This window comes from Pogoniulus pusillus, chromosome 13 (assembly GCF_015220805.1).
Source record: "Pogoniulus pusillus isolate bPogPus1 chromosome 13, bPogPus1.pri, whole genome shotgun sequence".
Taxonomy (NCBI): Eukaryota; Metazoa; Chordata; class Aves; order Piciformes; family Lybiidae; genus Pogoniulus; species Pogoniulus pusillus.
Genome location: NC_087276.1, coordinates 20,624,553 through 20,652,311, shown reverse-complemented (window position 1 = coordinate 20,652,311; position 27,759 = coordinate 20,624,553). Strand labels below are relative to the sequence as shown.

The following is a 27,759-nucleotide window of genomic DNA, read 5'->3' as shown; positions in this document are numbered from 1 at the left end:
CCCCTTCAAATACTGGAAGATATTCCTGGAGCCTTCTCCAGGCTGAACAACCACAACTCTCTCAGCCTGGCCTCACAGCAGAAGGCTTCCATCCTTGCATCACTGCTGTGGCCTCCTCTGGCCCCACTCCAACAAGTCCCTATTTCTGTTGTGCTGAGGACTCCAGAGCTGGCCCTAGCACTGCAGGGGGGGGGGGGGGGTCTCAGCAGAGCACAGCAAGAGGGCAGAATCCCCTCCCTGCCCCTGCTGGACACACTGCTGAGGATTAGCCCAGGAGAGGACTGGCTTTGGGCTAGCAGCACATGGTGCCTGCTCATGGCCAGCTCTGCACCCCCTAGCCCTTCTCCACAGGACTGCTCTCTATCTATTCTTTATCCAATATAAACAAGGCAATCCTCTAAAACTTCCAGAGACCCTCAAAAATAGTTCTGCAAGGCAACAATTTTCCTGATCATGAAAAATTATTTTAATAATAACAACAACAATAATCACCATCATCATCAGAATGTAATAGTAATTTAATAATAATCAAATCAGAATGTAATAATAATTTACTGAAATTTTACTTAATTAAAAAAAAAAACAAATAAAGAAGCAAACAGAACCCCAAAAATCAAACACCACAGGCCAATTAAAGCAGCACATTAAACCAAACTGGGGCTGGGGTGAGCCAGTCTCAGGTTTTAGGTGCCTAAAAACAGCCAGTGAAGTGATCCTCCCCTAAAGATATTTTCATCTCAGTCACATGTTTTTTTCTAAGGTATTTTTATTTAGTCTCCCTGTAGATAACTGCAAGGAGAGAACTGCTGACATGATATTGAATTTATTTGGTGTCTTCCCTCATAGCCAAAAGGGACATTAAGGCTGAAGTAATAGCAGTGGGATCATCAGGCTCACCCACCTTAGAGAACCTTCTCTCACACACAGATTGTTTCCATCACATGAATCACATCATGCATTGTTTCTCCTCTCCCTTTGCTCTGCCCTGCTGAGAGCACAGGTGGAATACTGTGTCTCATTTTGGGTTCCCCAGTTCAAGAGAAACCTGTTCTCATGGGAGGTGTCCCTGCCTATGGCAGGGGGTTGGAACTGGATGATCCTTGAGGTCCCTTCCAACCTAAACCATTCTATGGATCTGCTGAAGAGTCCAATGGAGGCTAAAAGGATGACTGAGGGACTCAAACATCTCTCCGATGAGGAAAGACTGAGAGAGACCTGGGGCTGTCTAGTCTGGAGAAGAGAAGGCTGAGAGAGAATCCTACTGATCTCTATAACTGTCTGAGGGATAGGTGCCAAATGAAGGCACCAGGCTCTTTTCAGTGGTGCCCAGTGATAGGACAAGAAACAACAGGTACAAGATGGAACACAGGAGGTCCCACCTCAACATGAAGAGACACTTCTTTACAGAAGAGTGCTGAAGTCCTGGAGCAGACTGTCCAAAGAGGTTCTGTAGTTTCTTCCTCTGGAGCCTTTCAAAACCTGGCTGGATGCAGGTTCCTGCGTGCCCTGCCCTAGGTGGCCATGCTTTGGCAGGGGGGTTGGACTGGATGATCTCTAGCTCCCCTTCCATCCCTACCATTCTGTGACTGTGATCACGTGCCAACTCTGACTCAATCAACACATCAAGTTTATTTTCTGAATCTTGGATACAGGGACCTGCTTATCAATCAGCAAGCCTAGACAATTGTGCTGGTAGATAAGGACGAAAATAAGAAGAGAAAATATTTGAGAACACTTCATAATACACATGTGCTGGTGCACACCAAGCCAAAGAGGAAACAAAGCTTTCACTATTCCTGGCTCACATGGCCACCCAAATCACCTATTTTTTTTCACCTCCCTCTTACTCTTTGCAACATAAATTAGGAGATCACACAAAAAGAACAGCTCACAGAAAAACCTTTCCAAAGTGTTAACAGCTGCTTTAGTTTAGACAGCGGGAGTGAAGTTCCCAGCTAAGCAAACCTGGAGATGCTATGGCAAGTCTTGCAGAGCAGGCCCCATTAAACTCCAACAACAAACACTAGAACTAATCACAAAAAGCTTATCAAAGAAGCGTGCCCACAACAGAACCACCTTCAGAGCAGAGGCACTGGTGCTGCACGGCGAGGCCTGGCTGGCTGCAGTGGGATGGGGTTCAGCCAGCCAAGGCAAACACAGATAAGCTCAGAAAAAGAAGACAAAACAGCCAGAAAATCAGGCCCAGAGCACTGACCTGGGCTGTCCCAGGCTGCCCCTGCACTGAGGGCCTCTGCACCCACAGCCAGAGTGGAGAGAGATGCCCAGCTTCTGCTCAGGCATTCTCTGTGACTCCAGCACCCAAAGGTTTTCAAGCCAAATAATTCCCTGGAATCAGAGGTTGCAGCATTGCTGTGAGAAGTGAGAGCACAGAACAGGATCAAGGAATGGATTGACAGATTTACAGAGTGCCACCATGGTGGGGTTGGAAGGGACCTCTAGAGATCACACAGTCCCACCCCTCTTCTAAAGCAGGGGCACACACAGCAGCTTGCCCAGGATCACAATGGCCACCTAGGTTTGGAATGTCTCCGGAGGAGACTCCACAACCTCTCTGGGCAGCCTGCTCCAGGGCTTCAGCATCCTCACACCAAACAAGTTTCTTCTCCTCTTCAGGTGGAGCCTCCTGGGTTCCAGTTTGTGCCTGTTGTCTCTTGCCCTGTCACTGGGCACAACTTACAAGAGTCTGGCCGCATCCTTTTGGCCCTTGCCCCTTAAGCACAGATAAGCATTGAACAGACCTCCTCTCAGCACCTCCTTTGACCTGCTGGCCACACTCTTCATTGCACTCCAGGAGCCCATTGGCCTCCTTGGCCACAAGAGCACACTGCTGGGGAACTGTCACCCATCAGCACTTCCAGGCCCTTCTCCTTGGAGCTGCTTGCCAGCTGTACTGGTGCAGGTGAGGTGCAGGTTCCTCCCCAGATGCAGGACCCCACACTTGTCCTTGTTGAACATGCATGTATACAATGATAAAAATTAATACCACTGCAGGCTGAATTCCCACCTGTAGGAAAGACTCTGGTAGTGAAAAGCAGAGCCTGATGAGGTGCTAAAAAAAAGAAAATAGAGAGGGCCACTACTCTTCTGAAGTCCCTTGCCCTGTTCAGCAGCTGTCATTAGGAGAAGCTCCCAATTCAACACATTTTCATTTCAGAAATGGGCACCTTGATACCAATATACATCAGTGTTATCCTGTGGCAACTTATGTTGGGCAACTTGCATCTGTGTGCATCATGGAGCTCCTCTGGGAACACACTGCTAGGTACTAAACTTGGGTAGAAAGGCTTTAGCTTATGTTACTACTCCAGGTAGCTTTTGATGACAGCAAAGTCCATCTCCATCCACTTCACAAGGAACAACTCTCTTTTAGTGTGTCCTGGACAAGTCAGACACTTCATGACACTAAAATCTCAAACAACAATCTCCCCCCTCAGAAAATCAGCAACAGCTCCATGTCAAAGAGGATTAAAATTCTTTCAATGCCATCTTGCTGAAACACTGCATCTTTATTTACAGCAGCACAGCTACATGCTTACAGCAGCCACCCATCCCCACTCACAGCTTCCCAATCCCTTCTGGGAGGTGGGAAGTTATTTTCACAAAGGAACAAACACAGGAATCGGGAGAACCAAGAGGAGATCTGATCAATGCTTAGCTATGCCTAAAGGGCAGAGGTCAAGAGGATGGGGCCACACTCTTGTCACTAGTGTTCAGTGTCAGGACAAGGGACAGCAGGCATAAACTGGAATCCAGGAGGTTCCATCTGAACAGGAGGAGAAACTTGTTTGGTGTGAGGGTGCTGGAGCCCTGGAGCAGGCTGCCCAGAGAAGCTGGGGAGCCTTCCCTGGAAAGACTCCAAACTCACCTGGCTATTGTGATCCCATGCAAGCTGCTGTGGGTGCCCCTGCTTTAGCAGAGGATTGGAGTGGATGATCTCTAGAGGATCACCATTCTATATTAACATGGTAAAGCTCCACAGACTGCAGACCAGTCCAGGCACTAACCTGCTCTGAGGCCAAGTATCCAAAGCAGACCTTGAGATAAATTCCTTAACTTCTGCTTCAGTTGCTGTTGTTTCCCCTTTCCACTGCTGTTTTTTCAGCTATTTCAGTACCAGGCTTCTTGCCCCATGCCCTTTCCTTTCCATAGGCAGCCTTCACCATGTTTGAAGACCACTGCTGCCTGTATCGTTCAGCTCTTTACTCCAGACTAAACCAACTACACCACTCCTTTGCTCTTTCCAGACGTCTGTCTACCTTGGCTGCCCTCTTTGGGAATCTCTCGTTTTGGTTCACATCTTTGTTTGTTTCTTCTGCTACTGAAGCAAAATCAATAAAGATTTGCAGACTAAACTAGAAACACGCCACAAAAATCCTTTAGATTCCAACTCCTTATGATCTCTTCCCCCACACTATCACCTTTTGACTGCCACTTTCACACTGGCTCCCAAAGCTCTTCCAAAAAACATCACAGCGTTCCTCTCCAATTCACTTCTCAGAAGATATAATCTAATGCCTAATTAAAAATACAAAAGGAAATGTACAAATAACTCTTTTCCCTTAGCAGCTTCCACCCCATTAAAATATTGTGCTACTACAATGCCTCCAAGGCCTATCCTCAGTTGCAACAGAGCAAAGAAAATAAACCCTGAAAATTGATCTAAATAAGCCACAATATTTTGAGAAAAGCTCCCCCAGTGCTATGGGACCTTGGAGACTTGCAGCAAAACAGGCAGGAGATTTCTCAGAAGTAAGCTTTGCTCTTCAGCTTTATGGCTAGAAACATAATGCCAGAATCTGTAAATCACAGAAACATGGAATGATTTAAGCTGGAAAAGACCTTTAAGATCATTGACTCCAATGATTAACCCAACACTGCCAAGTCTGCTGCTAAACCATGTCCCTCGGCACCACATCTAAACAGCTTTGAAACACCTCCAGGGATGAGGACTCCACCACTGCCTTGGGCAGCCTTTCCCAGGGCGTGAGAACACCTTAGGGGAAGGAATTGTTCCTCATGTCCAACCTAAACTTCCTCTAGTGCAACTTGATGCCATTTCCTTTTCTCCTGTCATGTATTCCCTGGCATCTGTAAATATTCCCTCCCATCTGACTCCTACCTCCTTTTGTTTTGCTGCAGAGAGCCAGGTCTCACCTCAGCTTCTTTTTCTTCAGGTTGAGCAACCCCAGCTCCCTCCACTGCTCCTCACCAGATCCTCCACCAGCTCCAATGCCCTTCTCTGGATCTGCTCCAGCCCCTCAATGTCCTTTCTGGAGTCAGGGGCCCAAAACTGAACCCAGTACTGAAGGTGTGGCCTCAGCAGTGCCCAGTACAGGCATGGGATCACTGCCCTACTCTTGCTGGCTACATTATTGCTGGTCCAGGTCAGGATGTTGGTGGCCTTCTTGACCACCTGAGCACACACTGGCTGCTGACCAAATTCAACCTTTCCCTTTTCACACCAGCAAATTTTACCAGGAGCAGTAACAAAGTTTCTACCACACAGTCCACCACTACCCCCCAGCTGCTTGTGCTTTGGAGTTATGAGGAAAGAAACACTAAAGAACATCCAAAAAAAAGGGCAAATAAACTACAGCTTTAACATGTGATCAGCGACACTGAACTATAAATCAAAGCACAGGATCAGTTTTAATGGGGTGGGGGGAAGACCACAACTGCTAAGTTTGTTTATAAAGCAGTCTGGTTCTCCTCCAAGTTTCACGTTCCAGCCTGAAAATAACTTCTTAAACCAGCTGTCAGGTTTTTAGAGGGGGAGGGAGAATGATCTACCAGCAAATAGGATCTCTCTTTAGAAGTATGCAAGTTACCATGGGTAGTGGCTTGTGCTTCACCTAGAAGATTCAACTCCTATGCAGCCCCTGAAATCTGTAGCCAAGAATGTGAAATAACATCAAAAAACTAAGCTCCATGGAGAGAGCCCAGCAGCTGAGCTCACAAAATGCAGAAGCACCATCATCTCCATGCTCAGAAGACCATGTGAATTAATCACCTTCCATTAGACTAAAAAGCAGCCAGGGAGCTGGGGGTGTTTAGCCTGGAGAAGAGGAGGCTCAGGACAGACCTCGTTGCTGTCTACAACTACCCGAAGGGAGGCTGTAGCCAGGTGAGGTTGGGCTCTTCTCCCAGGCAACCAGCAACAGAACAAGGGGACACAGTTTCAAGTTGTGCTGGGGGAGGTATGGGCTGGATGTCAGGAGGAAGTTCTTCACAGAGTGATTGGCATTGGAATGGGCTGCCCAGGGAGGCGGTGGATTCACCATCCCTGGAGGTGTTCAAGAAAAGACTGAATGAAGCACTCAGTGCCATGGTCTAGTCGACTGGAGAGGGCTGGGTGCTAGGTTGGACTGGATGACCTTGGAGGTCTCTTCTGACCTGGTTGATTCTATGATCTTCCCTTCACTTCAGGTTCTTTTAAATAGTTTTTCCCCCAAAATTAACTTCAGTTAAGCAGGGTTTTTTTACTATTATTAAAATGAAAACCTACAATAGATAAAAATTAAGTAATTAAAGCTCCAAATCTTGTAGTAGTGTATTTTAAAGGCAGACATGAAGGAACTCAGCAACCTGCTGACTGTGATGTAAACATTCCCATATCCATGGAATTACAGAACCACTAAGGTCAGAAGAGACCTTTAACATCACTGAGTCCAACCATGAACCCAGCCCTGCCAGGTCACCACTAAACCATGTCCCCCAGTAACTTGTCTACAGGGCTTTTAAATTCCTCCAGGGATGGGGACTCCATTGATGCCCTTAGCAGCTGGACTCAGGGCTTGACAACCCTCTCAGGGAAGAAATTGTTCCTCGTGTCCAACCTAAACCTCCACTGGTGCAACTTAGGGCCATTTCCTCTTGTCCCACCACTTGTTCCTTGAGAGAAGAGACCAGCCCCCGCCTGGCTCCCACCTCCTTTCAGGGAGTTGTAGAAAGCAATGAGGTCTCTGCTCAGCCTCCTTTCTTCCAGGCTGAACAACCGCAGGTCCCTTCAGCTGCTCTAATGCATGTATCAGTGTCTAACTGCCAGCTTTTCATACACTTGATCTCTCTGCTGTCTTGACTGACAAAACTACATCAAAACCACATGACTTTTTTGTACAAGGTGTGCTGACAGTTCAAATAATTCCATTCTCCCTGCACATGGAGACACGTGCACAACATAAGTATTCTCATACACATGCTAAGTAGTGTCTGTAATCAAAACAGCCAAACATTAGCTGGACACATTTCCTGAATCAATCCTTTCTACACAAGGGACAAGTAGAGGCTCCTCCGCGTTTTAAAAGTCTTGGAATTTTCCTTTGGGAAATAAACAACAAAAAACATCTTTGATCTGCTGCTGCAGAATGCTCCTCCTATCTGCAATGTCCAAAAACCTAAATTCTGAAGAAAACTGAGAGACTTGGAGCTTTTTCAGCCTGAAGGCTGAGAATGAATCTTATCAATGTCTATAAATATCTGAGGGGTGGGTGTCAGGATAAAGATGCCAGGCTCTTTTTGGTGGTGCCCAGTGATAGGACAAGGAACAACAGGTACAAGCTGGAACACAGGAGGCTCCACCTCAACAGGAGAAAAACCTTCTTTACTGTGAGGATAGCAGAGCTCTGGAGCAGGCTGCCCAGAGAGGTTGTGGAGTCTCCTTCCCTGAAGCCTTCTCTTCTCCAGGCCCTAACTGTCCCAGCCTGTCCCTACAGGGGAGATGCTCCAGCGCTCTGATCATCTTTGTGGCCTCCTCTGGACCTGCTCCAAGATGACTGCTAAGGATTTAAAGCTGGGTTTAGGAGTCACCCAGCAGAATGTACAGTAGAAATCTCAGCCACAGCAAGCCAACGTGTCACCCTCACTTCTTCAGGATGTGTCTGGTAAGCTTCACATGGGGAAAAAAAAGCCCAAACCACCAACCATACATTACCCACAGTTAATCTTCACAGAACAGGAAACTGGTGTAAACTATTCCAGAAACTTTATTGGAGCAAACAGGAGCACCTCAAAACACACACACCAAAGCAGCAGCTGCAACTGGAGTTTGATGAGAGATAACTTATCCCCTCTGGCAGATTATTGACTGGGCACCTCAGAAAAATCAAATGTCCAGAGAAGGGCTTTTCTCAGGAGTGGGCTACACAGCTACAGCTGAAGAGCTTACTCGTTAAGAAACCAAAAATAGGGACTCCAGATTTTCAAACCAAGTACTTGGTTCTCTTACTACAATATCCAGGTATATTTAATCCACACTAGTCACACAAATTCCCAGTGATCTTTAACAGTTTCTGTGCTGTGCCTTTTCCTGATAAGAGGAAGGAATGAGTAAATGCTAGAACCCAAAATTTCACCCTCCTTTTGTTACAGTTCAACTGTATTGATATAAAAATAACCCAATAGATATCACTCCAATATTAACTTTAAAGCTTCTTGAAAGAAGGGGAGTGAGTGTCTTCAATTTATGAGATGTGGCAAAGCCACATCACAGCAAAAAGCCTGCGACTACAGCTTCAACTCTTGTGCTTTGTGTTCACATTACACTCTGGGTCACCTAAATGCAGCAGCAAGGACTTGTAGAATCCATTTTGCTTTACTTCTATCTGTGAAAGCCATTTTGCTGCATTGGAAGTTGTCTTATTCAGATAAACTACAGACAGACTCAATGTATATTAACTGCAGTATTCCTCCCTCCCCCCTCCCTTCTGCTGTGTTACCAGAACGTCCCCAAAAAAATCACATCATCACGTTGTTTCCATGAATCCTTAATCCAGCTATTAAAACCAACTGGCTCTTCTTTGAAACACAAACAACTGCAAACTTTTAACAGAGCTCCATTTGAATTGGGTGGATTGTGTGTTTAAAAAGCTGCCCCAAACACTGGTGGAGCACGGTCCAACTGCTGCGCTTAGTAAGCAGCCCGAGAATTAACAAATCCTGTCCTCCAAACGGGTCAGACACATAAAGCACTGTCAGCACAATCCAACGCAGCACAGCTTCTCCATTACAGCAGCAGCACAACAAACCCGCACAGATTTATGACCACACTGGCTTGTCTAGGGCTGATATGTCAGGCTCACCCCAGTCAAACCCTCATCTAAATCCCCAAATACATCTGTAATGCAGATTATCTACGTGTTTATCAAATACAGCACACTCCAGTGAAGCACTGGCAAGTGTGGATGCCAAGCAGGCAAACAGCCTAACTCGGGGCAGGGGGGGGGGGAAAGAACATTCCTAATCCAAATTTTAAGACCATTTCCAACTTTGTCACCTCCCGAAATCTTGGAAAGAACTAAATGTGTAACAGATGTAGGTTTTAAATATAGACACATCACGCACACGTTTTTTTCTGCTGCTGTGCCCCATCAGAAGTGTCTGCCTGCTCTGCTCTCCTGTTGCCGCCTGACTGCCGACACAAACCAGCCTTGGACAGCAAGCACCCATCCCCAGGCTGCCTCCGGCTTTAAGCAGGGGGTAAGCAAGAGCACAACAGGCAGCCCAGGGTGTCCCTGGGCTCAGAAATCAGCACCTTTCGCTCCCGAGCATCCGCATGTGCAACAGAAAAAGAAGTCATCACAGAATTGTGCAATCGTTTAGGCTGGAAAAGGCCTCCAAGATCAAGTCCAGCATTAACCCAGCACATCCAGGGCACTGCTAAACCACCAAACACCTGGGCAGCCAGACCCAGGGCTTGACAACCCTTCTGGCTAAGGAACTGTTCCCTATCCAACCTAAATCTCACCTGATGCAACTTGAGGCAGTTTTCCTCTCACCCTATCACTTGTTCCTTGGGACAAGAGACCAACTCCCACCTGGGTCCAGCCTCCTTTCAGGGAGTTGCAATGTGCCAGAAGGTCTCCCCTCAGCCTCCTTTTCTCCATTTCCATCAGCTGCTCCTCCCAAGATTTGTGCTCTAGACCCTTCAGCAGCTTTGCTGCCATTCTAGCATCCTTTTGTCTCCTTTTCACCACCCCCTGCACCGGATAAAGCACAAAGTCACAGCGCTCAGCACAAGCACGCAGATTCTATTCACACCCCTCCACTACAGCTCCTTCTTTCTCAAGAGCTGCTCCCCAGCAGAGAAGGTCCCAGGAAGACCTTAGAACAGCCTTCCAGTATTTGAAGCAGACTGCAGGAGCAAGACTTTTGACAAAGGCAAAGAGTGACAGGATGAGGAGCTGCGGCTTCAAACTGGGAAAAGACTGATTTAGATGAGACATTAGGAAGAAATTGTTCCCTGTGAGGGTGGTGAGGCACTGGAACAGGTTGTCCAGAACAGTTGTGGAAGCTCCAAGACTGGAAGTGTTGAAAGCCAGGTTGGATGAGGCTTTGAGCAACCTGGTCTAGGAGGAGGTGTCCCTGCCACAGGATGATCTTGACAGTCCCTTCCAACCCAAACCATTCTGTGAGTCTACGATAAACACATCTAAATGTACATGTAAAAAGCCAGTAACTCACAACAGCTTTATGCAACTAAGATATTTGGACTCCTTTGTGGAAAACTATTGTCAAACACCCAAATTAAAGCATCTGACACAGGTAAGAAAATGTGACTTCAGTGAAGTGTAGCCGAGCTTTTATTTACCTCTGTATCCACAGCAAACTCCAGCAGCAGGAACGTTTCATAACCAAAGATGTGCATGTTATTTTAACATCCTCAGCAGAAAAATCCAGGTACTGATTGTTACGGATTCCAGGACTCGGGGCGAGGCGTGGGGTGTGTGCGTGCTTCCCTTCAGTGGTTTATTGGGATTGTGAAACAACTCAGAACGCATTTTCTCCTCCTCACACAGTATTTTTTGGAATGCCTTCTGCCTCCCTTTGGTGCCACAGTGGCAAGCAGTAAGTGAAACATGAAATACCATTTGCCACCAGTAACCTGAGTGCACATAGGAAATGGAATCTCCTCCATAACCTTCCAGAACTGCATCAAGTGCACCTGCACCGAGTTTGGTGATGACTCCAAGCTGTGTGGTGTTGGACTCACTTGAAGGAAGGGATGCACCCAGAAGGGTCTTGACAAGCTTGAAGTGGGCCAGTGACAGCTTGCATGAATTTCAATAAGTCAAAGTGCAAGGTCCTGCATGTCTGCCAGGCCAATCTCAGGCACAAATCCAGGCTGGATGGGGACTGGCTTGAAAGTAGTCCTCAAGAGAGAGACTTGGATTAATAAGAAGCTCACCATGAGCCGGCAGTGCCCAGAAGACAACTGTGTTCTGGCCTGCATCAAGGGGAGTGTGACCCAGCAGGTCAAGAAAGGATTCTGCCCCTTTACTCTGCTCTTGTGGGACCCTACCTTGAATACTATGTCCTGTCCTCATCATAAGAAGGGCACAGAGCTGTTGGATAGAGTCCAGAGAAGGCTCACAAGGATGATCCAAGGGCTGGAGCACCTCTGCTATGAGGATAGGCTGAGGGAGCTGGGGTTCTTCAGCCTGGAGAAGGCTCTGGAGTGACTTTAAAGGTGTCTTCCAATACCTGAAGGGACCCTACAGGAAGGTTGCAGAGGGAATTTTCATAAGACTGTTTAGCAATAGGACAAGGGAGAATGGTTTGAAGCTGAGGGAGAGCAGGATTAGACTGGATCTTCAGAAGAAGTATTCAGTACAAGGGTGGCAAGAGTCTGGAACAGGTTGCCTAAGGAGGCTGTGGATGTCTGCTCCCTGGGGGTGTTGAAGGCCAGGTTGCATGAGGACTTGAGCAGCCAAACATAGTTGAGGCATCCCTGCCCATGGTAGAGAGGTTGGAGCATATGATCTGTGAGGTCCCCTCCAAACTAAGCCTTTCTATTATTCTACGACATTAGTAGCAAGATGAGTCCCAAACTAAATGAGAGGAGAAGAGGTTAAAGCCTCTTCCTTTCCTAGAGATTATCAAATGAGAACCAAGTTTTTAAACTCCTGAATAAATGGGGAAGGTTACAGAAGCCTTGTACCAAAGGCTGGTTCTATCTTGCTGGTGTCATTTCAGTGTGGGTGTGTGCAACACTGCAAAGCCTCCATCTTTCTTCTGGAAGTCTGAGCCTATTTCTCCTCTTCCAGCAGTCCCCACGCAGAACTGCTGGAAATACTGACAACTCTCACTAAGCATCACCCTGCTTAAACAAAGGAAATTAGGAGCCAAGGTTGTACCTGGTCTCTTCACAAATAATGCTCTTACAGAATCATTTCCTCACCACATCCTGCCTTTAACACCGGGCCTGTCAGGCCCAGAGCGTTTCCAAAAGATTTATCTGCTGTATTTTCATCCAAGTTGGTCAGAGGTTAAAGACACTGAGTACCTCACAGGACAGACCTCACATGTCCATTAAACGGCAGTGAAAGGATGTGAGAGCTTGATTCCAAGAAGTGCTGGGAACAGCTACGCAAACGCTTCCCAGGGAGCCTGTCTGACACTAGCACACCTAACGCTAACACCCTCCGAAGAGACACGAATTAACTTCCACTCGCTGTGTCAGGACCGCACCTCTAACACCAAAGCTGCACACTTCAGAATAACAGGACTCCACTGCTGACTCAAATACCCTAAGGAAAGGCTTCTTTGGTGTGAGGGTGCTGAAGCCCTGGAGCAGACTGCCCAGAGAGGTTGTGGAGCCTCCTTGTCTGCAGATTTCAACCCCACCTGGCCACTGTGATCCTGGGCAAGCTGCCCCTGCTTTAGTAGGGGAGTTGAAGTGGATGATCTGCAGAGGTCACTTCCAACCCCCACCACGCTAGGATTCTGGGATCCTGGTTTCTCTAATGGAAGTGAAGAATAAAGCATCTAGTACCAGAAGCAGAAGATTTCCTGTAGGCTGAATCAATATTTGGCAGCACATCTGATTTTTTTCCCGTATTGTGCAGTTAAGCAATCATACTCAAAACATCACTATTTTGCCTCTTAAAACTAGTTGTTAATATCCTTATTATCCTCATTATTGATTATCAGTTAGCTTTGCTTTCCACTTCCTCATCCCCCTCTTTCTTTTCAGGAGGAAAAAAAAAAAAATTGTCTTTTAAAGCCTACAAATTAACAAGACCAAAAGGGAACAAATTCTTTATATGTCCAGTTCTGGGCTCCTCAGCTCAAGAAGGACCTCAGGGAAGTGCTTGGAAGAGTCCAGCTCAGCATCACAAAGATGCTTTTGGGAAAAGGCTGAGGGAGCTGGGGCTCTTTAGCTGAAAAAAAAAAGAAAGGAAGATTAAGAAGCAGGGGAAAAAAGGCAAAAGAAAAGCAAATTGCTCTTCAATTGGTAGATATTCAAGAAGTTCCTTGCCCAGCAAAAGACATTTTCCTCTGTTTGCGTATTTCTGCGTAAGCTGACCAGCAAGCAGATGCAAAAAGTCCATGAGTGAGTGGACTTCATCCCACTAGTTCCTCTGCACTGCTCCAATTTTGGAGATTTTAGAAGCAATGCTGCTTTATGAGAGTAATGTGATTTCTAATTTTATCGACTCGAGTTGAAGACAGCAGCTTCAGAAGCGCAACAAGCGGACAGCAAAATGTTGTGAGTGAAACAAAGACCTGAAATACTAACATTGCTGTTTAGATGGTTTGCCCAGAATTCCCACATTCTGGGTTTGTATCTCCTAAAGTAACTTCAAGTTTTCAGGCAATTGCTCTACTCTTGTGAGACCTCACCTGCAGTGCTGTGTCCATTTATGGGGCCCCTAATGAAAGAGACACATGAACCTGCTGCAGTAGGTCCAGAGGAGAGGCTCAAAGATGATCAGAGGGCTGGGGAATCTCTCCTATGAAGACAGGCTGAAAGAATTTGGGCTGTTCAGCCTGGAGAAGAGAAGGCTCCAGGGAGACCTTAAAGCTGTAGTTCAATATCTGAAGGGGACCTAATATCTGAAGGCTGGAGAGGGACCGTTAGAAAGGCCTGTAGTGAGAGGATAAGGGGCAATGGTTTGAAACTGGAGCACAGGAGGCTTAGGCTGGACACAATGAGGAAGCTCTTCACTATGAGAGTAGTGAAATACTGAACAGGTTGCCCAGGGATATGGTTGAGGCCACATCCCTGGAGACATTCAAGATCAAACCTGATGTGGCCCTGGGCGGCCTAATCGAGTAGGAGGCGTCCCTGTTCCTTGCAAGGGAGTTGGACAAAATGACTTAGAGGGTCCCTTCCAGCCTAGTCTGTAAATCTGTGAATTGTAAGGGGCATTTTGGGTGCAAAGGCTGCTAGCTGAAGGAATAGATCTAAATGCTTGGTTCCTTCACAAAGCGATCTCAGAACCATAAAACATCTCCCTCCCTAAAACCAGATATCTGTCTGGGTGGAGAAAAATGAAAAAGAATATTGATTTGATGCAAACGATTTTTCTGGTGTGGCTCAGTACTGACAAGTACCTGGCAAGATCAGCCTAGCCAGCCAAATCTGTCCTGAGTCAGGGCCAGGTAGAGATCAGAATCATGTCCTAAGGGAAGTGGTGGATTCCCCTACATCAGACAGTTTTAAGACTTAACTTGACAGTGTGCTGGGCCAGCTCACTTCAACTCCACATCACCTAGAAAGCTTAAACCAGATGATCCTTGGGGTCCTTTTCAACCTGGCATTCTGTGACCAGCACCCCAGTATGAGGTTTGGATGAAGAGAAAGCTGTAAGCATATGGGTCAGCCTCCAGCTGGTACTTCTCTTCCAGCTGCCACTTTATATTTTTCCCAATTTATAACTGGGAGCAAGCAGCTACACTCTCAAAACCTTCATGGCTCTGCTTTCAATCGAGTCCCAGCCATTTCCTACCAACCAAGCTATGGCTCAGCCCTCCCAGTAATGCAGGCTTACATAAGAGAGCCTGTTGAAATGTGTTAATGAGGCTATATTGACTAGCTGGCTTCTCTGCAACAGCAACTCCCACTGCTAGTTACCAATTTAAAGGCTAGGAATTTTCCCCCCCTTTCTTTCTTTTCAAAGGACAGAAATGAGACTGAAAATCCACTAAAAATAGCAGAGAATTTTCAAGTGTCAGCTGTGACAGAAAGAAGAATGGCTGTCTCTCCTTACACAGCCAGGATGGATGGAGCAAGCCTGTGATTCAGGAGCTGAGAGCGAGTTCATACACAAATGGAGATGGCAGAAACTCATTTTAATTTACTCACGTCACTAATATTCCAGGACAACCTACAGCAACTGAAAATCCAATGAGATCCTATCTTGCTTTGAAGTGAAGAATGTAAATTCTTACCTACTTTGCTTGCCAGAAGCAAAAAGTGAAGTACATGTTGTGAAATAACAGCAAAAAGAGTTTTAAACAACCTATTCAAATCATGCACCCTCTTCATGACAGAAGATGAATCTAAATTATGTGTCTTTTACTTTGTTTTGTCTTTCCCATCAATCTGCCTCCCCAAAAAGCCAGCAAGTCAAGGCTTATATTTAAAGAAGTTCTCTTGCATTTAAATAATTCCTCACCTACCTCTGAAGACTTCCTTATATGAACAGGAAGAAGGGAGCTCAGAGTTCTTCTTTTTAAGATACCCTTTTAGATGTTCCTGATCACTGCAGGGGGGGGTAGGCTAAAAGATCTTGGAAGGTTCTTTCCAACCCAGACCATTCTATGATTCTATCCCAGAACCTCAGAATTCTGCTTAACTTTCCCACACTCTAGAATGAAGCTCCACTCTTGCAGGATATCAGATGCCTAAAGGTCTACTGAAACTGTTACTTCACTGTGTGGTGCTTACACAGGGTTTATACAGGCAGAACTGCAACAGGTTACAGCCAGACCATGAGTGTTGCAGGGTCCAACCTGTTAATCAGTGTCAGGACACAGCCCATGCTGTTAAACAAAGTATACAGAATCACAGATTGGTCTGGGTTGGAAGGGACCTTCCTAACCCACGTCAGAAGGTCTAGTCAAACCCTCTGCAGTCAGCAGGGACATCCTCCACTAGATCAGGTTGCTCAGAGCCTTGTCCAGCCTGACTTTGAAGATCTCCAGGGGTGGGGACTGAGTTACCTCCCTAGGCAACTTGTTTGAGTGTTCCAGCACCCTCATGGTGCAGATACTGTTTCTCACATCCAATCTAGATTTGCTCTTCTCCAGTTCCAAACCATTGTCCTGGCCCTGTCACTGCAGGCCTCTGCAAACAGTCCCTCTGCAGCCTTCCTGTAGCTCCCCTCAAGTACTGCAAGGCTGCTATTAGGTCTGGCTGGAGCCTTCTCTTCTCCAGGTTGAACAACCCCAACCCCCTCAGCCTGTCCTCACAGCCAAGGTGTTCCAAGTTACTGATCATTTTTGTGGTCCTCCTCAGGACTCACTCTATCAGGACCACATCGTTCCTGCGTTCCGGGCTCCCGAGCGGGACACGGTTAGAGTCAGTGTCCATCTCATACAAAGCAGAGCCTGATACCAGCTATGTTCATACATTATCTCCCACAGCATGCAGGCAAATGAGCCTTTAAATAAGTGATCACAACTCAAAGCCTCTAAAGCCAGCATCCAACCTTTCCTTAAATAACAAACAGCTGAAGTGTGCATATTTGTGAATTGAGGGATTTTTTTAACTTGGTCTTGCACAAATAAAACCAACAGCAACTCAACAGATCTCCTCCAAAAAGGGGAGAGGTCACAAACACTACCTGGCAGCAAAGATGGTTGTGCTAATACATAAAAACACAGGATTCCCTTCAGAAAAAGTGGTGTCATTGCCACATGAGAAGTATTTGGAAAGCTCAACAATCACAGAATCCCAGAATTGTCTTGGTTGGAAGAGACCTTCAAGATCAAGTCCAACTTAACCTAACTCTACTAAACCTGGTGCTAAAGTCCCTCAGCACCACATCTCTACCTCTTTGAAACACCTCCAGGTATGGGGATTCAACCAACTCCTTGGGTAGCCTGATCCAGTCTTGGAATGAAAAGATACTCAATGAAACAGAATCACTCATGTTTCCTACAAAGTTCTGTCTTTTGTGTATAGCTACGAAGCACTTCTTGACAGGTACTAGGCTGAGCAACTTTGTTCACTATTTATCTCCTTTTCTCTTTGCTGTTACATGGTAAAATTACAGATCATGTCAAAATGTTGAATCAGTGCAGAATTTACTTCTGCCTGGCACTACGCCCTCATGCAAATCACCTCTCATTAGAATTCTTTATCTGCCACTGAATAGTTTTCATTTTTTAAACACAGGAGTGAAGTCAACCCATGGATGATATTTTATTTTCAGCCTCATACTTAAAAATAAGATCCTGAAGCACTCAATAACAGTTAATAGGTCATGCAAAATTGATAAGGTGACTGCTCAGCACATGTTCTGCCTCAGTCAGCACTCAGGATTCTGTTTTGTGGGAAAGCCACACACATGCTTACTTCAAAATACCTGGCATTTGCTCAGGGTCAGCTGTCACCCGACCATCAGGTTAGCATCAGAAGACATGAAATCCAGAATTACAGTGTCTGTCACAAATGAGTTCAATAAATAACAAAAACCAGAATGTAAAGATTGACAGCTTTGAACAGGATGAAACTACATGCTGGATGGCAAGACCTGCCACAGCAGCTGGTGAGACACAAGCACCTCAGCCTCCTGTATCCACTCCCTGGTCAGAGACTACAGTGGAATCTGTGCAGAGCTCTGTGCCCTGCTGGCACAAGCACAAGCCTTCTAGATTTACTCTACACCCAGCATGCTGGGCTCAAAAAGCAGAGGAAAACTTTCATCTTATCATTCATCTACCTCTGAACTTCCAGAAGCACAGGACAGCTTCAGGTCCTTTGTGAGCAGGGCTGGTAGAAGACAGAAAGATGAGCCAGGCAGGGGAAGGCTTCACTGCTGTCAGGGTGTGTGGTCTCTCTCCAGAGTGGGGAAAGGAGACACAGAGGGGAGAAAGGGAAGAAAAAAAACAAACTGATTCTCTCTTCACAACCTTATCCAAGACTTGTGTCTTTGAGAAGCACCCGCATTGCGTTCCCTGTAACCCAAACCTGAAGCAGCAGCAGAGTATCAAGTCACCAGGCAAAGCTGTACCCCACGGTCTGCCAAGAGAAAATCAGCCCTCGGGTCACAGGTTGGCACCACGTGAAGCACTGGGCTATTTATGGAGAAATAATAGCCTTAAATTGCACAAAAAGCTTCCAACAGTGAGCCAAACGGTGACTTTTACAACTCGTTTGCTTTACTTAAGATGTGCTTAGAAGTAAGGCAGGTATAAAAGAAACTTGGAGAACAGGAGAAGAGCTGCAGATCTTTGACAGGGCTTATCAGGAAGGGCCAGCAGCTGCCACAGGTGAATTGGTGAATCTTCACACAGTAAACACTCCGAGAGCTGGAAGAGGAGGCTGAGGGGGGACATCATTGCTCTCTACAGCTTCCTGGGGGGAAGCTGTAGTGAGACGAGGGTCAGCCTCTTCTCCCCTGTGTCAGGTGACATAGCAGGAGGAGAAGTCCTGGAACTGTGCCAAAGGAGGTGTGCATCACATATTGGGAAGAATTCCTTCCCTGCAAGAGTGGGCAGGCATTGGAACAGGCTGCTCACTGAAGATGGTGGAGTCAGCATCCCTGGAGGTGTTCAATAAACACGTGGACACGGTTTAATGGCCATGGTGGTCTTCAGTTGATGGTTGGATTCAATGACCCTAGAGGTCTCTTCCAATCAATCTCTCTGATTCCCTCTGACAACATTGACAACTCAGGCTGGTTTGGTTAGCCGGGTGACAGCATGGACAAGATCCACTCAATGTTACCATGATGTAGCAAAGCAACAAAATGGAAGAGCAAAGCCTGCCTCTGCGTCTTCCACGACTTTCAACAGAAATCCAGCAATAAAGCCTTTCCTTGAGGCAAACCAAACAAGGAGGTGTCTAGCTGCAGAAAGCTGAGGAATTATTTTAAGGACAGCTTCAGCAACAGCGACTCTTATTAGAGCATCAGCGCAACTGCCTCAAATGAAGTCACAGTTCCGCTGTAATATGCTCCATAAACAGAGGAATCATTCTTGCCCCAACATGCTTAATGCATTTCGAGCACTCAAAAAAACAACAGTGACCCTGGTATTTCTGAAGAGTTGTTGGCTGGCAAATAGCAATACTGTGACCTCCTGAGTAACAAGAAAGAGAAATGCAAACAACCAAGAAGAACAGAGCAAAACAAAAATATTTCCACAAGCAGAGCTTTTTATATCCTGAGTAGAGAGCTCTGGCTCCAGAGTCCTGAAGGGACACATTAACCTGTATTATGTGACTCTCAGTATCACACAGCCCTCAAGAAATTTGTTTGCTAGGAAGGTCAGCATGAAAACAGAAAAAAAAAATGCCTCAAGTCAGATGGCAAATGTATTATGGAAAACAGAATTAAACCCTAGACATCAGTTTATCTGTCGACCTCCAACAATCACCACAAAAGTACTCCCCTCACACTCAAGGGGATAAGGTGCTGTGAAAACAGATGGCTTAAGCAATCCTAAAAGAAACAGCAGCCAAAATCAGGCAAAAAACATCATCAGTGTCTGTCTCTTGGGTGGTTTTAGACACATCTACTTAATTCAGAAGTCAGGAACAGGAGGGAACATATCAGAACCCCACTTCTTGCAATAAGGAGCCAAGGAAGCAAAGGAGAAAGAAGAGATATTTTCATTCTAAGTGAACCACAAAACAGCCCAGGGAAAGAGAAAGTTTGTCTTGCCTCCTATCTTGCAAAAACTAACGAGAGCAGCACCAGGACAAATCAGGGTACACCTACATCAGTATGCAGAGGGAACGAGGAGCACAGGTTTGAAGTGGTTTGCCCAGTTCACTCCCACATGCCCTGCTTTGGTGCACACTAAAGAGCTGTACCCAGATTCCGCTCGGGTGAACCAAGCCAAACAACTTACTGCAGGAGCATGCTTGATGTGCCCAGCCACAGAGGTACTTCTGTTCAAAAAAGCCAGCCCAAATCCAGCCTCAGGCAGCAGCCCTGAAGCATACATAACGTGAACACCGAGTCCTCGGCACCTCTTGTTTTGTTCTGTGAAGTTCACTTGATGGTGTTGAGTCGCCTTAGAAAGATAGCTACGACTGCTGCAGCAGCTCAGGCAGCGAAGAGATAACAAACTAGACACCCAGCATTAAAAATAGGATATCATTAAGATACCAGAGATTGAAAGGAAGCTGAGACGCGAAGCACTCTGAGGAAAACAAAGCTTCTGCCTGTTATCTCCGCAGCACTTACATACTTGAAGAGAGTACTACTGTGTGACACAATTAAACAACCACAATAAACTTCCTCTTCTTTATCAACGAATTCTCAAAGAAAACAGGCAAGCAAAACCTCCTCACAGTACCTCCACTCGCAGAACTGAGCAAGGGCTTGGCAGAGGATGAAATCTCAGTTTACTCTTAAATCTCTGAGCAGCTCCTTAACAAAACCCTCCTCTGCAGCAGGTTCTTGATGCCAGCCCTTGGCACCGCTGTTACATTGCTTTCATCGCTGCCTTTTGAGTTAGTTCTGTTTGTTGTTTGGGTTTGGTTTTTTTTACTGGTGTCATTTACCTGTCAGCCAAGGAATCTGACTGCAGAACAAAGCAGTGAGGGACAGGAGAAAATGAGCTACTTTAGCATCCCCAACGTGCCCCTGAGGGCCTGGGAGGGAGAGGAACTTACTACATGTGCCACAGACCTGAAGGTAAAGGTGGTCACAGCAGAGGTCTGCCTGGTTTAAAAAGTACACCCAGAGTCTGATTTCTGTAGCTATGCAAGACATTGATAAGAAATGGAAGCTAACTAGAGTTCCACATCAAAATACAGAAGAGAAAAGGATGAAAATCAACCCAAATCGTGCACCTCCTTAAATTGATTCTTACGACATGCTCCAGATGCTTTCCTATCTAGGTTTTGTGTTAAGAAGAGACCACGAAAATGTCAGTCCAGGGGGCATACTTCACCTCATCTAGACTGTGTTTGAGTTTTCTCATCTGTAGTGCCCTGCTTAACTAAAGCAGGACCTCAGAAAGGCATTCAAAGCTGCAAAATCCAAACCACTGTAGTGAGAAGAGATGGCAGGTTAAGCTCTCCTGCAAAAAATGTAACCACGGACAAGGGAAGTCTGAGAAAGGCTACGAAAAGCCACTGCTAGCGTGGGGTCTCTCCTAGAAATCAGGAACAAATAAACAGAAGTATTTCAGAGCAGTACCAGCAGTCTCCACAAGTAAGGTCACCTGATTTGGGGATTAATGGCTTTGAGAACAGTTATAACTTTACAAAAACACTTAACTTCGTTTGTTGCTACAACACAGCTGTAAAGGTGGGTGGGAGAGGCAAATACCACCAGGTTCTTTCTCTGTAACCTGTTCCGCTTCCTTTCACCAGCACAGCAAGATTCAGCTGGGAGTAATGGAGAGCTTAAGGCTGATCCTTTTTTTCTTGAAAGCACACTTCCCACTGTAAATACATCGGTGCCAACGGCTCTCAAAGAAATTAACTGGGTCTGTATTTTTAGAAGCTAAACAGAAAGCCAAAGCCCAGGGACACACATCTGCTTCACTTCTACAGCTTCCAGCCACCAGTGTCACTGTCGATACTTTTTCTCCCCGTGAGTCTGATGTCAGCTCTGCTGCCGAACGCAGGACAGAAGCTCACCAAAAATAAGTGTGTCACATCAAAATGAGCACCTGCCACAGGCGAACGGCCTGCAGCTACCGCTTCCACCGATGGCTTGCGATTCGCTCCCCCTGTCCTCTCTTGCTGACCTTTCCACAGCCATTGCAGCCTCCTGCTGTATTTGATGCAACAAAAATCTCCTTCCTCCATCACCACACCATCCTACGACCCCTTCCTTTTCTTCCATGCCATTTTCCATGCTTGATTCACAAAAGAAGGGTGCGTTTGTGAGCAGAACGAACAAGCTCACGCAGTACGAAAAGGTCTGCCAACACGCTCCACTCCCATTTTGATCATCTGCTCCCCACTTCAGGCCACAAACACTGCAGGCAACTGTACCTCCACCAGACAAAGGCACAGCACTAGAACCACGGCACTGACTCAAAGGGCAATTAAACACTCAGCATGTACAGCCCTCCTGCACGCGTTCCTCTGTGCTGCCAGCAAGCAGTCAAGGGCTTCACTGCAAAATGAATACTCCAGAAAAACAAAAACCTGAGCCCTCACCAAGTCGGAAGGGGAACCGAAGGATCCTTCGTGTTCTTTTCCAGAAGGCAAATTTGCAGTTTCATCCCCAAATCCTTAGGGCTGCATCTGCCAGCTCACTGAGCCACCTGAGTAACTTTTTCCAGCCTAACTTCGAGCTGTAACAACTTGCTCTATCAAACTGCCAAATCTCCAGCCCTCACTCCTGTCTGTGAATCCAGCTGTCATTTCTCCCAAATGCCTTCACAGTCCCAACTCTCCCAATGCCAAAAAAAAAAAGTTTTTCACAGATAGACATAATTTTGCAAAACACATATGCTCTCTGGATGGCACATGAAGTCAATTAACAAGTTTACTCACTGAATTAAAGGATGACACACAACAGTAGAACAAAAAGCCTCTTGCAGGCAGTGAACACATTAACCTTCTCCTCCCTACAACGAGCATCTCACAGGGGATTTCGAGGTCTGAGTATATTTTGAGTGCCCCCAAAAGATCTGTAATGCTTATCTCTGTGACAGCTTTTATTCCCTAATTCCCACGGTGCTTCAGATTACCAGTTAAACGTAAAACGTGGTCCCATCTGCAAGCCAGCAAGCACAAAACATGTTTAAAAACAACCACCACCGCCTCAAGGCTGAGCATGAAATAAAGCCACCTACCTTTTAACTGGTCAGCCACCACGCTCTGACCAACTCGCTCAATCACCTTCCCATCCTCCATTTCATAGCGATCATCCAAATACTTCGCAGTAGCTTCCGAAATATGGACTTTGCCAGCCACCCCAAGCTGCTCCATCAGATTGGCTAAGTTGACATCGTTAGACCACACATCAAACTTGAATCTCCTCATTCCCAAAATGCCACAGAGGACTGTCCCAGTATGAACACCCACTCTCATGTTCACCATTTCTTTTTTCTCTTGACAGAACTGCTCAATGGCTTTGATCATGCCCAAGCCCATCTCGATGCAGCAGTAAGCGTGGTCTGCCCGAGGCTCTGGGCAGCCAGCCACACAGTAGTAACAGTCTCCCAAAGTGCTGATCTTCTCGCACTTAGTGTCCTCACACAAGCGGTCGAAACGTCCAAAGAGGTCGTTCAGGAGTCCCACCAGAGCATGGGCTGATTTATTTGCGCTCATTTTTGTGAAGCCAACAATATCTGCAAACAAAATGCTCACTTGCTCGATCTGCTGCATTTTAAATGGACGGAATATTATGGGGGTTTTCTGTATGGAGGGCTTCTTCTTCCTGTTCTTGGGGCTTGAGGTGGAATGACGTTTGATGGAGTTTTCACTCTCATCATCCCCCTGCTTCATTAAGTCGTCGGCTATTATTCTTGGCATAACAGAATGAATCATCCTCTCTTTCAGGGCTTTTTCCACTTCCAAGTCTTTTCCATGCATGATGGACTGTCCCACTTTCAGGAACGTGCTTCTTGATCTGACTTCGGACATGATAAATAAATGGATACCTATGGCATGGATGCAGATGTGCAGGAAGGCTTTGCTCAACAGCTCCCAGTAAACCGCACTGGCTCTGAGAGGTGCAAAACAGTTCTCATCACGGAAGTGATAGCCAAAGGTTTCAAAGAGGACCGAGTACGACAGTCCCAGAAACAAGCTTAAATACAGGGGTAAGTGCATCACTGTGTAAAGCAGCAAGAGCACTTCGATACACATAGAAAAACTGCCTACTTGGGAAAGACAAGCGTCTGTGGGATCTGCCGGGGGAGTCCGATTGGACATGTCACCACTTCCTGAGACAGGCTTCAGAGCCTGGAACTGCGGAGCGAGAGTCAAAGCAAAAACCAGGAGGGTGAGTATTAGTGAAGTCCATACATAATGGCGGGCGTAGGTCTTGGTGAAAGTGAACACAAAAAAAGCTACACATACCAAGAGGAAGCACAGGGCCGGCACCATGAACACAATCTGTTTATCTCTCATGTGGATGCCGAAGTAGATGCCCCAGAGAAGGCAGGCCACGCCAATATAGAAGAGGGCGTAGCGGAACCTGCGCTGGGTCTGAGGGAAGCACCTTTCCATGCAAGCCTCCTCTAAGTTGTTGGAGTCGAACTTGGGGTTCCACCACTTGGAAGAGGCCCTTTCGAAGAGCTGCGGCAGTTTCTTCGGCCGGCGGAGGCCGGGGCCGCTGCCGCCAGCTCCGCCGGCCCGGCGAGTGCCCCCCGACTCCCCCGAGCTGCAGCTGGAGGAGATGCTGTACTTGCAGTGCTTGGAAGAGGTGCAGCCCTGGTGCTGCTTGGGGTTGATTTTCACCGTCACGCTGTTGCTGTCCCCGCTGGAGTCGCAGCTCACCTCTGTGCTGTGGTGATGCAGCAGCTGCTGGTGCGGTGGGGAAGCCATGTTGTCAATTCCTCCCGAAAAGACCGCTCAAGAGTTGGGTCTCTCGGGCTTGGGGAAAAGCCACCGGGGCTCCTCGGAGAGCCGCCTCTAGTCTCCTCCCGCCGTCGGACTGGAGAGGCGGCCGGGCAGCGCCGCGCCGCTCCACCGCTCGCCAGGCTCGGCACACAGGGCGCTGGGGCGCGGACAGCCCCGCATAGTCCCCTCCGGAGGCCGGCCGAGCAGGGCCGGGGCTGCCGCTGGCCCCGCTCCCGCAAGCCCTGCCGAGGCTCGGGGCGGACGGCCTCTGGCTCAAAGTCAGTGCCGCGAGGGGGACGCCGGGCCCCCGCCGGGAGCAGACCGCTCTTCCATGTCGGCTGCAGCCGGCCGCTGCTTCCTCCCCGCGCCCGCCGGGCAGCGCTGCCCTCACAGCCGCCGCCAAGGGGCCGGCTCCCGCCGCGCCGCCCCCTCTCTCCCTCCCGCCCAGCCGGGACGGCACCGGTCGCCCTTTTTCTCCGCTCCGCAGGGCCTTGGGCCCTCCGCCGCTCCACGCTTTCCTGGCACCACGGACCAGACAGCGAGAGCCCCCGCGGCGCTCCTCAGCCCCCGGCACGGGGCTTGGCCGCCTCCGCCTCCACTACAGCCTGCGGCGGGGCTGATCCCGTCACCCTTCCCGGCGGGGTGGTGCCGCGCCGCGGGGAGCTCCGTGCCCGGGCGGGGGCCGGCCCGCCCGCCTGCTTGCGCGCCGCCGTCCGAGGGGCGGGTGGGAGGGAGGGAGGGAGCGGCGGGGGCGCGCTCAAGCTGCTGCCACCATCTTCCTCACCGAGGGATGAGGGGGGAGGCTGCGGGAGCGCGTCCCCGTTAGCCAATGGGGCGCGGCGCCGCGGCGGGAGCGCGCACACCCTCCCGGTCCGCTCCCTTCCCGCCCGCCTCTTCCCGGCCCAAGGGGCGCGGGGCGGGAGCAGTTCTCCACGCACACGCACAGTCCGTGTCCCCTCCGAGAGGGGCTGTGCCGGGACTTGTCCCTCCGTGAGCCGCTCCTCGGGCGGGCAGGGCTGAGAGGGACGGGACAGCGCGGAGCGGGCGGGTCCCTCGGAGTGTCCCCCGCTCTCCCCGCGGTCTGGGTCCGCGGAGTGCTGCCGCCGCCCTGCCCACAGGCAGTGAGTCCCTCCTAGCGATCGCCGCTGCGGCGCTGCCGTTGGGGCCGTGTGTGTCCGGGGCCCCGGGGATCGCGGCCGCTGGCACTGCGGGCATTTGCCATGCGCAAACAAGGATTCCAACGAGCAGTTGGAACTCTCCGTATCCCCGCGGCCCGCTGGAACCCGCTGGCTTATTTTTGTTCGCTTCTCGTTCTTGGCTTGTTTATAAGTGACGCTATCTCGCTGCACCGCTCCCTCAGTTTCATTATCTCTTCCTCCCAGACGGGCCGTATCTTCCCTTCTTCGCCCGGCTTCCCTTTGCGCTGGCCTCAGCTTTTTCCCTTCTCTTCCCAGGTCTCCATCTCTCGTCCTTGCTTCCAGGTAATGATCCCAACAGCTTCTCCTCAGCACCCCAAACCCCCGCTCCAGTGCTTGCACTGTCTTTCCCTGCCCCAATCCAGATCCTGATGTACCTCCTGCTTCCCTGAACCTAGTTTACAGTTCTTTGAACCCCATTTTCCAGGTGAGCCTTTCCCAATTGGATGCCCACAAAGTGCTCCACTCCTGCAACCCTTCCTTCAGCATCACTTCCCTACCTGGTGACAGATCCGTTCTCCTCTGAAGATGACACTACTCAGTGCAATATACTTCTATTTCCCCTGCCCCCCTCCTTTTTTTTCTTTAGAGTAATAGAAAGCACATAAAGCCACAGAGTTCCCAGAACTGAAACCTGGGGTTTATCCCATTTCCTTTGTAAATATATTTTTTTTTTGTGCAAAAGTTGTATTGCAAAATATGGGATTATTATTATTTATTACTAATAAAGTATAATATTCATACCTTGAACAGTGGGTTCAGTTTTGCACCCCTCACTCAAAGAAGGACACTGAGTTGCTGAAGCATATCCAGAGATGGGCGATAAAGCTGGTGAAGGGTCTGGAGGACAGATATTGTGAGGAGCAGCTGAGGGAACTGAGGTTGTTCAGCCTGGAGAAAAGGAGGCTGAGGGGAAGCCTTTTGGCTCTGCAGCTCCCTGAAAAGAGGTTGGAGCCAGGTGGGGGTTGGTCTCTTCTCCCAAGGAACAAGTGATAAGGCAGGAGGAAACAGCCTGAAATTGCACCAGTGGAGGTTTAGGTTGGACATGAGGGACAATTTCTTCCCTGAGAGTGTTGTCAAGCCCCAGGTCCAGCTGCCCATGGCAGCGGTGGAGTCTCCACCTTTGGAGAGATTTCAAAGCTGTGTAGATGTGGTGCAGAGGACCATGGTTTGGTGGTGGCCTGGCATTGGGGGGTTGATTCTATAAGAAATTTATATTTCCCAATGTACTCAAACATAAAGCAAATCTATAATAGACAAGTCCCATCAACAGAGATAAGAGTTTTGGGTTTGCAGTGACACAGCCATCTCCTGAATTCCAGCTGATGGATTGGCCGATCAATATTTGATAGCGAGCGCTGCTCACCGCGCCACTCTTACATAAACACTGTCAGGGAGACAGAAATCCCTTAGCTAGCAGAGCAGGAAGGCAGCATCAGCTCCTAGGTTTGGCTATTAGTTGATAAATTCACTAAGGCTTCTCTGCAGCCTTTTCATCAGTCTGTCTAAACAGACTTTAAGTTACCTTTTTACTTCATAAAGGATGATGAATCTATTTAATCTGGAAGATTTAATTAGTGTAACTACTTCCAAGGATTCATAGAATCAGAGAATGGTTTAGATTGGAAGAGACCTCAAAAATCACATAGCCCTAACCCCTTGCCATAGGCAGGGACACCTCCCACTAGAACAGGTCACTCAAGGCTTCATCCAACCTGGCCTTGAACACCTCCAGGGAGGGAGCAGCCACAACCTCCCTGGGCAACTTGTTCCAGTGTCTCACCACCTTCACTTGTAAAGAACTTCCTAACATCCAGTTTAAATCTCCCCTCTGCCAGTTTAAACCCATTCCTCCTCATCCTGTCATTACAAGACCTTGTAAATAGTCCCTCCTCAGCCTTCCTGTAGGCCCCCTTCAGATACTGGAACTATAGAAATTGTGTGGGAAAAGGGAAAAAGTTTTTATGTCAATGGCAAAGAATTTAAGAGAGAACTGCTGGAGTTTCTGAATTCCATTGTGTAAACCTGTAGGATTTATCTTAGGGCAGATATTGGATGATCTGAACTTTGAGGCACTCATTTTTGAGCACAGTTTTTTTTCACCTCACTTCA

At 47.9% G+C, this 27,759-nt stretch overlaps 1 protein-coding gene across 2 annotated transcripts in view; it reads right to left on the bottom strand.

Annotated features, from left to right (window-relative positions):
• The window catches only part of ADCY9 (adenylate cyclase 9), a 93,443-nt gene extending 69,007 nt beyond the window's left edge, over positions 1 to 24,436 (bottom strand). For both annotated transcript variants that reach the window (XM_064153407.1, XM_064153408.1), the window contains exon 1: positions 22,738 to 24,436. In XM_064153407.1, coding sequence (XP_064009477.1) covers positions 22,738 to 24,436 — 1,699 coding nt within the window. The remainder of the gene's footprint in view (positions 1 to 22,737) is intronic.
• Between the last annotated feature and the right edge of the window lie 3,323 nt (positions 24,437 to 27,759).